We start from the raw sequence: 14369 nt of genomic DNA on the forward strand, positions 1-14369 counted from the left end.
GGGGCCAGCCCGGGGACAGCTGAGGGCACGGAGAGCGGGGAGGGCGCGGCGCGGCCCGGCCGATGAGTGCCGGGGTAGGCGTCTCCGCGGCAGGCACGGGGGGAATTCTCTGGCCGTCGGGCCCGGCCGGGAGGTGTGCCCGAGGAAGAGCTGTCTGCGGTGGGGTAAGGAGCGGGTCTGGGAGGCGGCTCGGCTGAGAGAGGGCGAGCTGGCCCTGGAGCGGCAAGAGCTTCAGTGAAAGCCTTTACTGTCCGCTTTAAAGGGTTGAACCCTTAAGAGCCCTCTATTAACGCAGAAAAATGGGTTATTTAAAGGCAATTCCGTTTTGGTATCGGTTACTGCATCCCATGCGAGGCACGTTAACGTAAATTCCGGTTAAACTCGCTTTAAATCCATGTGCAGCGTGACTATATCAATCGAGGGACAGCAACATAGGCAGCTCCTATTTGTGCTGAAGAACAAAAAATACCTATTCGCTTTAGTCTACAGAAATATGATATCTCATCTGAAGGTTTGCTTGAGGAAAGGAAAGCCTGTAGGTCATTTAGAAGTTTAAATTCTAGAATAAACTTTAGAATTTACTGTGGAAGTGCTGGTTGGCTTTCTGAAAGCTGTGCTGAAATAAATCATCTTTGGAGGCCAGTTACAGTGTTTCCCAAAGTCTCACTGCCATTGGGACTGTCCATTGACAAGTGGTGGGTGGATCCAGCATAGGTGCCTGATGAAATTTGTGAACTGTTTGAAGAGTGATTATGTTGCAAATAAAAGCTGTCTCGTCAATTGCAGGAAAGAGTCAGCTGCTCGATCTGAAAGAGTGTTGGAAGTGAAGCTGGAGAGCAGAAGAGATGACTCCTGCCAAGGAAGAAGATGTCTGTAGTCATGTGAAAGTGGTAGTCCGTGTCCGTCCAGAGACCCAAAAGGAAAAACAAGGCAGCTTTAGCAGGGTTGTCCGTGTTATTGACCAGCATGTGTTGGTCTTTGATCCAAAGGAGGAAGAAGTTAGCTTTTTTAACAGGAAGAGGGTGACCCACAGGGATATTAACAAAAGACAAAGGAAAGATCTTAAATTTATGTTTGATGCCATTTTTGATGACAATTCATCCCAGCTGGAAGTTTTTGAGCATACTACCAAAACTCTAATTGATGGCTTCCTAAATGGATATAACTGTACAGGTAACTTTGCTACTTATCTTCTTTAATTAGAAAACTTAAGTGAATGTCTCAAAGTTTACCATTCTGTCCAATGGCTGCAGAGGCATGAAAAAAGGCTGAGATAGAAATAAAACATTGTGGTTTAATTCACAGATGTGAATGGTTGACTTTTTAGCACATGGAAGTTAGGATAGCTATACTCTATTTAAAAAACAAACTTGTGTTAAGGTTCGAATAGACTTAGGAATTTTATCTGAAGTATATGTGCTAATGGCAGTCCTCTAGAGTTATTCAAGCAGAAGCAGTTGTGTCACTGAGTGTGTGGTAACTTTATGAACTCTTTAAGATCATGGAGTTTTTTAATTGGATACTGGAATGTGGTGAGGAAATTAAATGCCTATCAGCAATAAACTGATGGCTTAGGGTTGTGGGAGTAAGTAAATAATATTTTCATGCAATGTGTGAATGAGTTTTGAACTGAAAATTCAAAAATGTTCTTTTGAAACTTCTCTCTCTAATTACAGATGTGAAAGGTAAATCCTAAGTAAGAAATTTGATCTATTTATGAAGCAGTTGTGCAGAATGACAGAGGTCTATGAATGTTCATTTGACTTTTGTGTTCCTGAGTAGCTTACAAATAAATGCTGAATTTTCACTTTGTTGTGTTTTTTGGGGGAAAATTCAGTGCTTGCATATGGTGCAACAGGAGCTGGAAAGACTCACACAATGTTAGGTTCTCCTGAAGATCCTGGAGTCATGTATTTAACTATGATGACACTTTATAAACGCATGGATCAAATAAAAGAAGATAAAACATGTGATGTTGCTGTCTCTTATTTAGAGGTGAGTTCCTGCATTTGGTATGTTGCTTTTAATAAGTCATATTTTATAAATAAAGACAAGCTGGTTTTGCTTTGCTCTGGTCCCTTCTGGGGCTTGACAAAATCTGTCCTTATAGGAGTGGAACTGTATCGTGCTCTCCAAAACTTGGTGCTCGTAGGCTGCTGTCACTGTTTTATAGAAGGCTGCCCAAAAACAGCAACTGCTTTTAATTCATTTTCTGAATCCTCATGATTTGTGTCTTGCTGATCAGTTACATGCCTTTGAACATCTGTTGATTTGTACAAGAAAATATCATTTTGTTTGTACAAGAAAATATCATTTCAGGGTAAGATTTTAGGACTTCACAGTAACATCCCATAAGCACTGTGAAGAAGTGCTACAAAATGATGTTCTGTTTTTACAAGTAAATGTTTTGGCACTGCTGCTGAGTGGTGCCAGTAAAATGGTTATCTTTTTAGCTCCCTCAAAGTCTTAATGGACTCCAGTTGGTATTTGGGAGGGGTGGAAGGAGGTGGGGAAGGTTTGCATTGCCATATGCTTTCACAGACCAAGAAATAAGACATTTAAAAATTTTAACAGAAATAGACTTGAACTAAAAAGTATCACTGAAGTATGGATAGTGATGTACTGGTTTTTGTAAAAAAAAAGGTAATTTGTTTTCAATAAAGAATGAAGATTATTTACTAGAAAGAATTCTTTCTAAAATCTAAAAAAAAAAAAATGTGAATTGAATATTTTAAGCTCAGTATAGGAAAAATGTAAAAAAATTACAGCATGAATTCACTGCTTTATCTTAAAGGAGTATTAAAAAATACTGGTGACTTCTATTTATTTAATTCTGTCAGCTATGGGAAGATATTTTAATAAAATCTAAATTCCCTTTCAAAGGTTTACAATGAGCAGATACGTGATCTGCTGGTCAAATCTGGACCTCTGGCTGTTCGTGAAGATGGCCAGCAAGGGGTGGTGGTTCATGGTCTGACATTGCATCAGGTATGTAAATATCTATAGAAACTTAAAATGTGCTTGAAATAGTTGAGAAACATTCCCATTATTCTGAGAGTTGTATGGAATTTGGTAATTTCCTAGTGCTTCTTTCTGGCCATAAGCACCAGTAACTTGCAAATCTATTAATTAGTTAAAATTAACATTGTGGGAAAAAAACTGCTAGTCTTATTGAATGCAAATATAGATGCATTCAGTCCTCGTTATCAAAAGGGTGTCACTGGCTTGATGCTCATCTAGCAGATTTTGGAAAATTTCTTTTTTGGCTAAAATATCTTGGCACTGCTTTCATTAACATCTTGGAGTGATCTACACTGCTGTGATGTCTAAAGGTTGTTTTTGTTTGTAAATAACCATGTTTGGAAAGTTCTATGTAACATTACTTCTCCAGGCCAGCACAGCAATTCTTTGGGAAGATCAGTGATAGAACTTAGTTTTCCAATCTGAAAATCAATTCCTGTGGACCTATTTTATTATTGCAGCTTTCTTGTGTATGTTATTACATGCTGTAACAGGAAATAATATTCTAAGTTTGGCTAGCTCTGTGAACATCCTTCTCCCCAAACCTTGACTCTTGTGAGGAAAAAACTTGTACTAATACATTAAATAGTGATATACTAATTTATGTCCAGACATTCTTAAAAGAGGCTGATTCTGACTATGGAGAATCTTTCAGATTTGTTGAAATTCTTCACTAAAAATATTTTCTGATTTAAGTTGCTGCACTTAAGTGCTTTCTTTTCATAACTTACTGCTTTCTAGCTGAGAATGTTTGAAGTGCTTCAATTTCTCTTACTTCTAGGTAGCTAAAATTTTAAGTTCTTTTTTTTTAAGTTGAATGTTAATGTAAATGTATTTTAGAATCAGTGTATTCCTATAGTTGATAGAAAAGAGAAAAAAACTTGTATTTGTCTTGTGCTCTACTCTTAAAGCCTAAATCAGCAGAGGAAATCCTTCAGATGTTGGATTATGGAAATAAAAACAGAACTCAGCATCCCACAGATGTGAATGCTTCCTCTTCCAGATCCCATGCAGTCTTTCAGGTAAGGTGAGAGAGCCAATAAACAGTGGTCATTACTGTGAGTTGCAGTTTTTATTTAAAGTTGGATACAATGTAAGTTTTTACTTTTAAACTGTGTTGAACCTTAGTTTGGGGAAGAGAGGATTGAAGTTTCGGATTCTCTTCTTGTTAACTCCTAATTCCTTGGAAGTATGTAATGGTTCTTAGTGTGTATGTTTGAAAAAAGGAATTTAATGAAAAGATCTCTAATTCCAATTGTTTGAACTTATTACATATAAAATATATACATGTAATTTCTTAACTTATATTCCTTAGAAGAAATATTTTTTATGTGAAATGGTAGTTTAAAGCTTTAATATACTTCCATATTGTAATCTCATAAATGTTATTGATTTTTTTTTAATGCTTTCTGGTTTCATGATGCTTGGAATAATGCTGGGAAAAATAATTTACTGAATGCTGTTATGTCTGACTATAAACTAAGAATCTTAAGTAGTACTTTCTTATTTTACTTTCTTGGTTAATGTTAACTTTTACAATAGTGATTTCCTATATCCTGGTATGGATCAGGTTTTAGAAAATTGAAATTATGATTCTTAGTTTTCAGAAATTAGGTTTGAATGAGTTGTACAAGTACTCAAAGAGTTTTGGTGTTGGCTACACTGTCTTATTCTTCTAACTTCTCTTTTTAAATACAACCTGTGATATTTGAAAACTAGTCCTGTTTTTAACTTGTCCATCAGCAACGTCTTTTCTTTTTTTTTACTGTTTGCTGTTACATACTGCAAAGCAGTATCTTGACTTTTTTATTTCTTCTGCTCTTGGTTGAAAAACATTAAAATACATTTGATTCTGGTCCTTGAATTAGAGCACTTAACTGTTGGGAAGTTCTTAACAGTATCTGCAGACTTAGACAATGCTAAATAACAATAGCAAATTTTTAAAAAACACAGAACAAAAGCCGTTGCCACTCTAAAAGCTTCTGTTGTCCTATATACCTTAAATTTATGTTTCAAGTTGCCCTTCTTGTTTTTAATTTCCCCTGAGGTCTGCCCTTGTGGTTTGTACATGACTGCACAAAGACTTGTTTTGAAGTAGTTTGGGTTGAGAGCTGCATTGTCATGTATGTGTGCTGCCTTTGGAAAGGCTCAAGGTAGGATGCTACAGACAGATCAGAGTGAACTGCTGATTTGTTTGTTTACTTCCTGGGCTGGGATGTCTTACCTCCCTCACCTCTACTTAGGAAAAAGCTCTGGATTTTATTATCTAGCAGGCTTTTTCTCAGTACTTTTCAAAAAGTGGCAAGCAATTAAATAAATCACTTCACTTTCTCATATATTTCAACAAATCTGTGACATTCTGCATAACAGAATTGTGTCTTTATTTCCAGAGATGTAAGTGATGAGAAATCCCCAGTGCTGTCGTGATTGCTCTTTATTTTTAATGTTTCAATTATTTTAAGAGTTGCTTTTTTGTAGAGATGTGTTATTTTTGGCTTTTCTTGTTAACTTTATGGGTGCAGGATATTTTCTGAATCTGACTCAGAAATTCGTAAGTCTTGGCCCAGGACATTCTGAGCTGATTTTAGAGAGGCAAGTTTTGCCTTACTGTACCATATGTCTTAGGTTTGAAATATCTATCTGGGTCAGGCAATTACTGCATCTGAGAGGAAAATCTGAATTGCCACACTGTTCTATTGAGAGTGTTCTGCTTTGGGGCATTTCCTGTACCTTTTGAATTTTTACAAAAGCTTGAGTCATACAATGTAGTTTGGCTGTCACTCCACCTTTCCCTGCTTCATTAATGATAGTTATTGTATTGTTCTGGTAGTGAGTTCCCAGCCTGAGGTTCTTTTTTTTGTCTATTATACTGGAAACAGTTAAACTGAACTTAGTTGTACTGTTTGATATAGAAACATTTCTATTTGAAATAGAGTTAGTTTTCATGGCAACTCATAAGAATTTTATTTTATTCATTCACAATACTTGTCGATCTGTTTTCTGCTACAAGGTACTATGATGATTTTATTTCTCATGCACAAAGTTTAAAGCTACAGAAGTACTGGGATACTGTCTTTAATAGTTACCTTGTATGGGAGCTCTTTCCTAATTCACTGTCCAGAAGGGTATCCATGAATGTGTCAGTAACCATTAGCCATATTAACAAATGGCAAGAAACTCAACACAAAGAAGGGGAAATATCTTTAGATGGTTTTGTACTTTTTCAGTATAACTTTGGTACTTACTGACTGTATGCTTTGCCTACTTCCTTATATACCTGAAGAAAATATCTTCTCCAGCAGAAGCATTTAGTTCTTTGTATATCTTTGTACTGTGAAAATTTCAGGAAAGATGGGATTAAGGGGAACCAGGGGCTTCAGGAAGCATCACATTTGAAAAGATCCTGTAGTGTATTTTCAGAGCAGTAAATGAGTATTGTTTCCTATTAATGGAAGATACAATTAAATGTCAATCACTGACAGTTCAGCCTTTTCCTGGTTTATCCCTATATGTCTCTTTATGGTGTACTCCTAAATGTGCATTTAAAAAAGGATCACCTATTTCAGTTTAAAGTTCAGGAATGCTGAACTTTAGTGCAGAAGAATCAAGAGCTGTGAAATTCATTTTCCCTGTAAAAAAAAAATCACTTATCTTTGCTGCAGGCTGTGAGCATGGGCCAGTTGGTCACTTAACCCTCTGCAGCAGGATGGGAGAGAGTATCAGAAGCAAGAGGAGGAGGTGCCTTGTGGTTCACTTAAACGAAGGGAACGTGGCAGGGGGGCAGTTACTTGCCACCATCAGACCAGTGCCCACCCATTCCTCATGCAGTGGCTACTCAGAGCAACCTTCAGTCATTTGGGGTCAGCTGTTTGCTTGCAACCTCTTGCCCACTGCCTTGACACCCATACAGCTGCTGTTCAGCTAAAGCTAATCACCAGTGTGTGTTACCAGCACTGGCTGGGTCCCAGTGCATGGGCTGCTGCACAGAAAATTAACTCCACCTCAAACTCACTGCAGCTATGCTCTGCTTCTTTCCTTACTAATAGATGAAATAAGGGACTTTAGAAGGTGTAAGAAATGGATTCACTATTTTTCACTGGACTGAACTGCCTGTTGACATTAGCTTTGTGCTAAAAGGTTTGACTTGGATTTTGAGAATGATTCTAATATAAATGCCTTAAAACAGTTGTTAAACTATGAAATTAATTTACTGCCTAGATTGGTTAGTGGTTACTTTTTAATTATTTTCTTTTTTCTCTTTATTTTTTTTTTAATTGTAGATTTACCTACGGCAGCAAGATAAAACAGCTAGTATAAATCAAAATATTCGTATTGCCAAAATGTCTCTCATTGACCTGGCAGGATCTGAACGTGCCAATGCAACAAGTGCCAAGGGGGCTCGTTTTGTAGAAGGAACAAATATTAACCGGTCCCTGCTTGCTCTTGGAAATGTCATTAATGCACTGGCAGATCCAAAGGTATGTTCTGATTTCCCATGCAGTCTTTGCCTCCTAGAGTCCTGAAAACATTTTTAAAAGTGTAATGTTGATTGAATACTGTTGTTTACATTGATGCTACTCACATCATTCTCATATAAGAATGTCTTAAGGGTTTCCACCATCATATCTGTGATAGCTGAGAGAGAGAGAATTATCAAAAATGATGTGCAGCTGCCTAAGGATAGTGTCAAAGATGAATGGCACCTGCTTTGCTTACCTACCTTCTTCAAAATCAAGCCTATATAGAGAAGCTTGCATGAGTACATGAATAAGTTTACTATTAACCTTTAATCTTGGGGGGAAGCAGCTTTTATAGGATAAAACAGCACCTCTTCCAAGTTGTTCTGTTGGGATCTCACATCCATCCATGCACACACATCCCTGCTGAAAGCACTGAGTCACTCTCCTGATCTGGCTCACCACCTCAAGGCAAGGAAGGGGTACAATTGTGTAGGACAATGACAAAACCTCCTGAACATTTCCATAACTAAAGTCCATTGTCTACCATAAAACTCTTTTTGCCCTTCTGCTCAACTACCACATTCCTCCTTCAAATATACCAGGAGAAAATCAGATTTAATTTCTCTTCCTGATGCTGCATGTCCTCATTACCATCTTGTTGGAGGGGAAGGTGGAGTTTAAAATCTGTATCTCAGACATATGAAAGAATCACATTTATTTGATGTGGAATTGGCTTCCTAGTGATCAAAGTTAGTATCATAAAATGAAAATTCTGTAGCTTCACAATGCAGAGTATGTGTCCCCTGGAAAGTTGTGAAATCTACATCCTTGGAGGTAATCAAAACTCTGCTGGGCACAGTCCTTGCCATCTTTACTCCAGCTGGCCCTGCTTTGAGCAGAGAGACTTAACAAGAGCAATTTTAGTGGTCCTTCCCAATCTGGATGATTTTGTAAACTGAAAGTAATTTAATGTAACAGTAACAGTTTTTCTGTTTGTTGCCCATCACAAAAATAGGAGTTACAAATCCAGACATCAGTGAGTAACCTAGCTAATAGATGTGTTTTAAAAGTGTTGAACAGTTCCACGAGGCTTAAACTGTTTAAGATATATAGATACTTCAAAGAAAAATTACTTGTGTCAAGGAAAGGTTTCATGAGTGTTTGTCATGTTTTGTGCTGCTGTTGAAATTCTAAGCAGACTTTAAGCTACACTTAACTAAATCATAAAAATATGTATCACTCTTTTTAGAGCAAGAAACACATTCCTTATCGAAACAGCAAGCTTACTCGTTTATTGAAGGATTCTCTTGGAGGAAATTGCAGAACAATAATGATAGCTGCTATTAGCCCTTCTTCTTTGTTTTATGATGATACCTATAATACTCTTAAGTATGCAAACCGAGCAAAGGATATCAAATCTTCTGTGAGTATATTGGTATTTATTGATCTCTTGTCAAAGTACAATAATATAGTATTAAAAGAAAAGTAATTTCTTTTGGAATAGTCTATTTTCCTTTTGTCTCAAAATTTTGTTCTGTTACATCTTTCTTTACAGTCAGCTTTTCCTTATCTGATGGGTGTAGTAGATTCACTGGCCTAAAAGCAACATAGCTTCATTAATGAAATGATGCTGCCAGTTTGAAACAGGTTGTTTTGTGAGCATGCAATTTAGAAATAATCCTCAGCTGGTAGAATTCACATCCTTTTTTAGTATCTTGCTATTACTTTCTCAGAGAACTGTCAAGTATATTAAAGAAATTTCTGAACAGTTGTACAAGAGCCAGTCCAGGTTTGTACAGGTAGAATTCAGCCAGAGTCAAGAAGCTAAGTGAGATTGTCTTAATAAATGAAAAGCTGGAATGTTCTGTTTCTGCTCTCTATTGTTTAATTTTATTTTTCATATTCTTTTTTATTACAGCTCCTAATTCTTTTTATGTAATGCAGGGTTCACTGTAGTTTCCATTTGTTGCTTACTTAAAGGTAGCTTTTATAATGAAATGCACAAGATAGACATTTAAATAGCAAAACTAATCTGAATAAATGCAAAACATGCTTGCATAAATGTAATTATTCTTGGTTTGTTGAGGGAAATGTCCTGGCCATGGGTGTGCAACTAATGGCAGCAAAAGCTGACTCTCTGTGCAAGTCAGGATTTTATTAATCTCTTTCCTCATAATATACTGTAACTGTGTAGTCCATATACACAATGTGTTTATTATGCATGAAAATATGATGGAGCTGCCTTTAAATTCTAAATTGTTTCTTTACAGTTGAAGAGCAATGTTGTTAGTTTGGACAGTCACATAAGCCAGTATGCTAAAATTTGCAATGAACAAAAGAAAGAGGTATGTAAAAAAATCTGTTGGTAAGAGTTTGGTAGATTAATGGTTAACTTTGAGTATAAAAAATAGTTTGAGATTGATTCTATAGGGTTATATGGCTCTAATGTATTTTGAAGTAAAAAATTTTGTCTTCTGAGAGGGATATCACCTGCTGCCATTTGTAAAGCTGTTCAATACATAATGGTAATTTGGGGAAAAATAACCAAAAACCACAGTTCAACTAAAAGATGTTTTTGGTTTTTTTTGTTTAGATCCTAATGTTGAAGGAGAAACTGAGAGAATATGAAGAAAGGCAAGCAAGCATTCCTGAAAACCATAATACTGCAGAGCTTTCAAACAATCAGCAAGTAGAAATAGAAAGGTAAATGAATCACATCATGAGCTTGCTTCCAAGCTGGAGTTTGTCTGACTTGTAAGAGCTTTTGTAAAACAAACCTACTCTTCTTCAGTATTGGTTTCCTCATTTTAACACTGCTTTACTTCTATCTAGGTATGGCTTTGCCTGACATGTTGTTTCTTTCTAGAACAACTTGGTGGTGGTTTTAAAAAGAAAAGGGGGGATGTAGGAAATGACATGTGACAGGAAGGAGCATATGAATGCTGGCTTCCAGCAAAGCTTCTTAACAGGTTGTGTTTGTGGGTAGGCAGAATGTAGTTTGCATAAATGACAGCAGCTCTTGCGACTGTTGGCAGGCACTAATTCAAGTAGTATCTTTACTGCAAGGTTTGAGAGAGACAAAACCTGGAAGTTTTTCTACAGAGAGTTCACTTTATGTTTGTAGATTCCTTATTTTCTATTGCTTTAATATTTCTTAGCCTCTTTTTCTTTTTGGTAGTGTTCCTGTCTGTCTTTTCTCTTGTGACAGTCTCGTGAGAGAACATAAAATGTAACAAACTAAAACATGAAGTATCAATTTGTTGTAGAAGCCACTGTATTCTATGAAGAGGGTAGGTTTTGGAGCAAAAGGATTTCTGGATATGTCTCTGCATATCTTATATTTCTGACAATTACTCACCTAAGTTGATTCAGCTAACTTTTTTTCTTTTTTTGGCCCTTCAAATGTGCTATTTTTTAACCTGGGAAGCTTTCTAAGATATAGTAAAAAAACATACAAAGCAAGATGTTCTCTAATTGTGCCTTACTTTAGTGACATTCCAGACATTTCAATAAACCCTTTCATTCAGGTTATTTAAATTTAATTTTCAAAAGAAGTGTGGGCTTCTAAGTCATGTTGGTAGTTCTGACAGTTTTCCTGCATATTTTTGCACTGTATGTCTTTAAGATTGATTTAATTTCCTGTGATTTGCCCTTTATTTCATTCTTTGTGTGTAGGAAGAGTCAGTCAAGGGCAAGGTCTCTAAAATATCTTTTCAAAATGCTGGACATATTCAATGCCAAGATTTGCTGGTCAGAGAATGCTTGTTTGCATTTCATTGTTATGGAAAATCCAAAGGGCCACATGTAAACTTATCCCAGTCCCTTTGGATGTCAGAAACTATGTGGATGTCTCATTCTTTTTTTTCTCATGAATATACTGCCAGGTTCTTCATAGTGATGTGTGGATAAGGAGTTGATTTCTCCCATTTGTTTACAGATTTTGAAGGTATTGTGCTGCCTTCTCTCCCTTTTAGCTGGGACAGGGAAGAGAGCTTTATCCATGATATTGTTTCAGCCCAGCTACCCATGATTTTTGCATCACTGTTATCTGAAAGACTCAAGGAGTACACAATTTGCTTCTTCAGTCCTAAAAGTCATTCCTCCTTCTGCTAAAGCTTGGAGATGTGTTGTCTGCCAACTCTTGTTGGCCAACATCAAGTCTTGAGCCTGTTTGGGGTAGACAGTGGACACTGGCTCAAGAGCCACAACCAGCAGGTCCTGGAGCTCTTTGACACTAGCTAGTATATATAGAGGATTTGTACCCTGGATATGCTTACAGGGTAACTTTGTAATTTTCAAGTTAAGACCAGAGGGTAAAGAGAACTCCCTAAGAGCAGAAATGTGCTTATTGAAATATGCTATCCACCAAAGCTGTGCTTTGTGCTGTATTTGGAACACTGGTGAACAGAAGTACACAAGAGGTTGGTTTGCCAGTAATGGCTCCTCATAAGGAAGGGTACACAGCATCAGAATCTCCACCCTCATCTGATTTATACCCAGCTTTTTACTTGATGGGAACTGGGAGGATTCACTTTGATTCCTTATTGCTGTGTTTTCCAAGCAGCTGGGAGGAGCCATGTTTCTATGCATGTTATGAGGACAAAAATTCTCCAAGAGTTGTGAAATCAATAGTATAATTGTATAGATAGGAGCAGCATAGGGTAAGAACTCTGATTCTCTGCAGCTGACTGTTTCATTATTATAGAGTCTTCTAGGTTAGGAAATACCTCAAAGATGGACTGCAACCATTAACCTATTATTGTTCCTTAAAGAAACAATACCTACAAATTCTGTTTTAGTACACATTTTTACCTAGATATGATAGCATCTTCTAGACTCAGTGAAAACCTCTTGTATTTATTTCTATGAGAATTATTAATTCTGTTTCTTTTTAAAAGGCAAGTAATAAAACACTTAGAATACAATAAAAGACTCAGTTATTCAAGCTTTAGACTGTGAGTTAGAACTGCTACTTCTGAAACACTGGCAAGAAGTCACTTGCATGACAAGAATGTTTCTTTAACTTGTTATGGAGTTGAACCTGGGGTTTTTAGCATTTTTACAGTTTTTAATTTTATGGGGCTTTTTAATACTAAAAACTGTATAACCTCAAATATTGCTTATCTTTAGAACACTTGCATGTTAAACTCTGCTTTTATTTTTATGAAAAGTTCTAACAGCATAGGATGTAATAAAATACTTTAACAGGTTGGTTATTATTAAGATGTGTAGTATTTTTTTGGCCATTCTGTACTGAAGCATTTTCAGTATTCAGGAGTGAAGTACTACCAGTGAAAGTTTTATTGCAGTATGGAAATGCTTCCAGGTCTTATTCTTGTTATTCTGACTTGTATTGCAGACCAAGTTACTGAATAACTCCATGAGTACCATCTACCAGTAGTTTGGTTCCCCCCCATTACCCATATGTGTTAAAACATGATGAATATTCTAACTTTTGTCATCTATTAGTGATGAAAATTGTACAGCTACTTCAAGGAAAGGGAGCATCTGAAGACTTTTGTGGTTTTCCATTTTTTTGAGGGTAGCTAGCAGGTTTCTGAAGACCTTGTGTGTCTATGGCAACAGTATTTATATGGCAACAATATATTTATTTAACATCTGTTAAAGAAATTGATGCAAGAAGTAGAGAATGTAGGTATTTAATATCTTTTGGAGTTAGAGAAAGGCATCTGAAGCTTCTTCACATAAATCTTTTAAATCCCAGTGTTGTCTTCATAATTATAAGGTTTCTTTTTAGTGATTCCTTCAAAATTTCACATCCCATTTTCAGTTCAATTACATAAAATTTACTGATCTACTGGCATTTTATTTAGTGCCTATCTACAATAGGCCTTACTAATTTCCTTCTAATTTCTTTATATTTATTAATTTGGAATTGAAAATTCCCTTACCAAAGGAGATGGTCATAAAAAGTCTTCAATAAATAATTATTATTCTTTGGTTTCAGATACAAAGAAGTACTTAAAAATCTCTTTGCAAACCGTGAGGAAATCAGAAAAGAATACCTCAAGGTGGAAAAGAAACTGAAAGAAAATACACTAAAGAAATATTACCAGAATCAATGTCATGAACAAATTCAACTGATATGCTCTGAAGAAAGAGTAGAAAGGGTGAGTTTTCTGTAATGTAGTGGAGGGCATAATCTCTTCATTTTGGTGTATATAATTGTGTAAATTTTTTGCTTAAGTAATGAATTAATGCATGAATATCTAATTAAAATGGGACACACAGATTATCACTCCTCTATGACTATTGATGTAATTACCTAATTTTTGAGGTATACAGCAGAGTATAGTTGTCTTCTAAACAGAAAAGAGTATCCTTTGCCTTGTTAGGACACCACCTTGCCTATATCCAACTTGCCATTGCTGCTTTTGGGCCTTTTAGTTGTCATATTTCAGAAACAGTACGAACATCAGAAGAGTTTAATGTTTGAAGATAGAGGATTTTCCTTTTATTCAATGCTTTATCTTTTAGCAGGCTTTTTGTAGGAGATAACTGCATAAAGAAAATGGAAAAACTGCTTATTCTTATTCATTCTTGAGTTACTAGGAATTATTTGGTTATGTTATATAAAAATAAGGAAAATATATATAATAAAGAAAATTTGGTGAACATAATTTGAAAATTTCCACCTTAAATGCTGATTATTTTGCGGGGGGGGATTTTTATTTTTTTTTAGGCCACTTGCAAGCGGGATCTAAGGCTTTCAGCACTTAATAGCCACTATTTATACATGCAGAAGAAAAAAGATGAGCAGACCAATCTTTTTGAGGAAAATACCAAATGGCTGCACCGTGTTGAAAATGAAATGCGGCTTCTGGGTCAGGATGGGCGTATTCCAAAAGTAAAATGCCTTTCACTTTG

General features: G+C 36.2%; 1 protein-coding gene across 2 annotated transcripts in view; it reads left to right on the forward strand.

The window, feature by feature from the left end:
- The window catches only part of KIF18A (kinesin family member 18A), a 30519-nt gene that overhangs the window by 320 nt on the left and 15830 nt on the right, over window positions 1–14369 (forward strand). The window contains exons 1-11 of one of the 2 annotated variants that reach the window (XM_015630429.3): window positions 48–164; window positions 787–1173; window positions 1838–1995; window positions 2884–2988; window positions 3933–4043; window positions 7302–7499; window positions 8731–8904; window positions 9752–9826; window positions 10075–10184; window positions 13450–13612; window positions 14185–14349. In XM_015630429.3, the coding sequence (XP_015485915.1) occupies window positions 846–1173; window positions 1838–1995; window positions 2884–2988; window positions 3933–4043; window positions 7302–7499; window positions 8731–8904; window positions 9752–9826; window positions 10075–10184; window positions 13450–13612; window positions 14185–14349 (1587 nt within the window). In that variant the 5' untranslated portion in view covers window positions 48–164; window positions 787–845. Of the gene's footprint in view, window positions 1–47; window positions 165–786; window positions 1174–1837; window positions 1996–2883; window positions 2989–3932; window positions 4044–7301; window positions 7500–8730; window positions 8905–9751; window positions 9827–10074; window positions 10185–13449; window positions 13613–14184; window positions 14350–14369 lie in introns of those variants that run through there. The other variant, XM_015630428.1, reaches the window with a different exon arrangement.

The sequence above is a fragment of the Parus major genome, chromosome 5 (assembly GCF_001522545.3).
Source record: "Parus major isolate Abel chromosome 5, Parus_major1.1, whole genome shotgun sequence".
Taxonomy (NCBI): Eukaryota; Metazoa; Chordata; class Aves; order Passeriformes; family Paridae; genus Parus; species Parus major.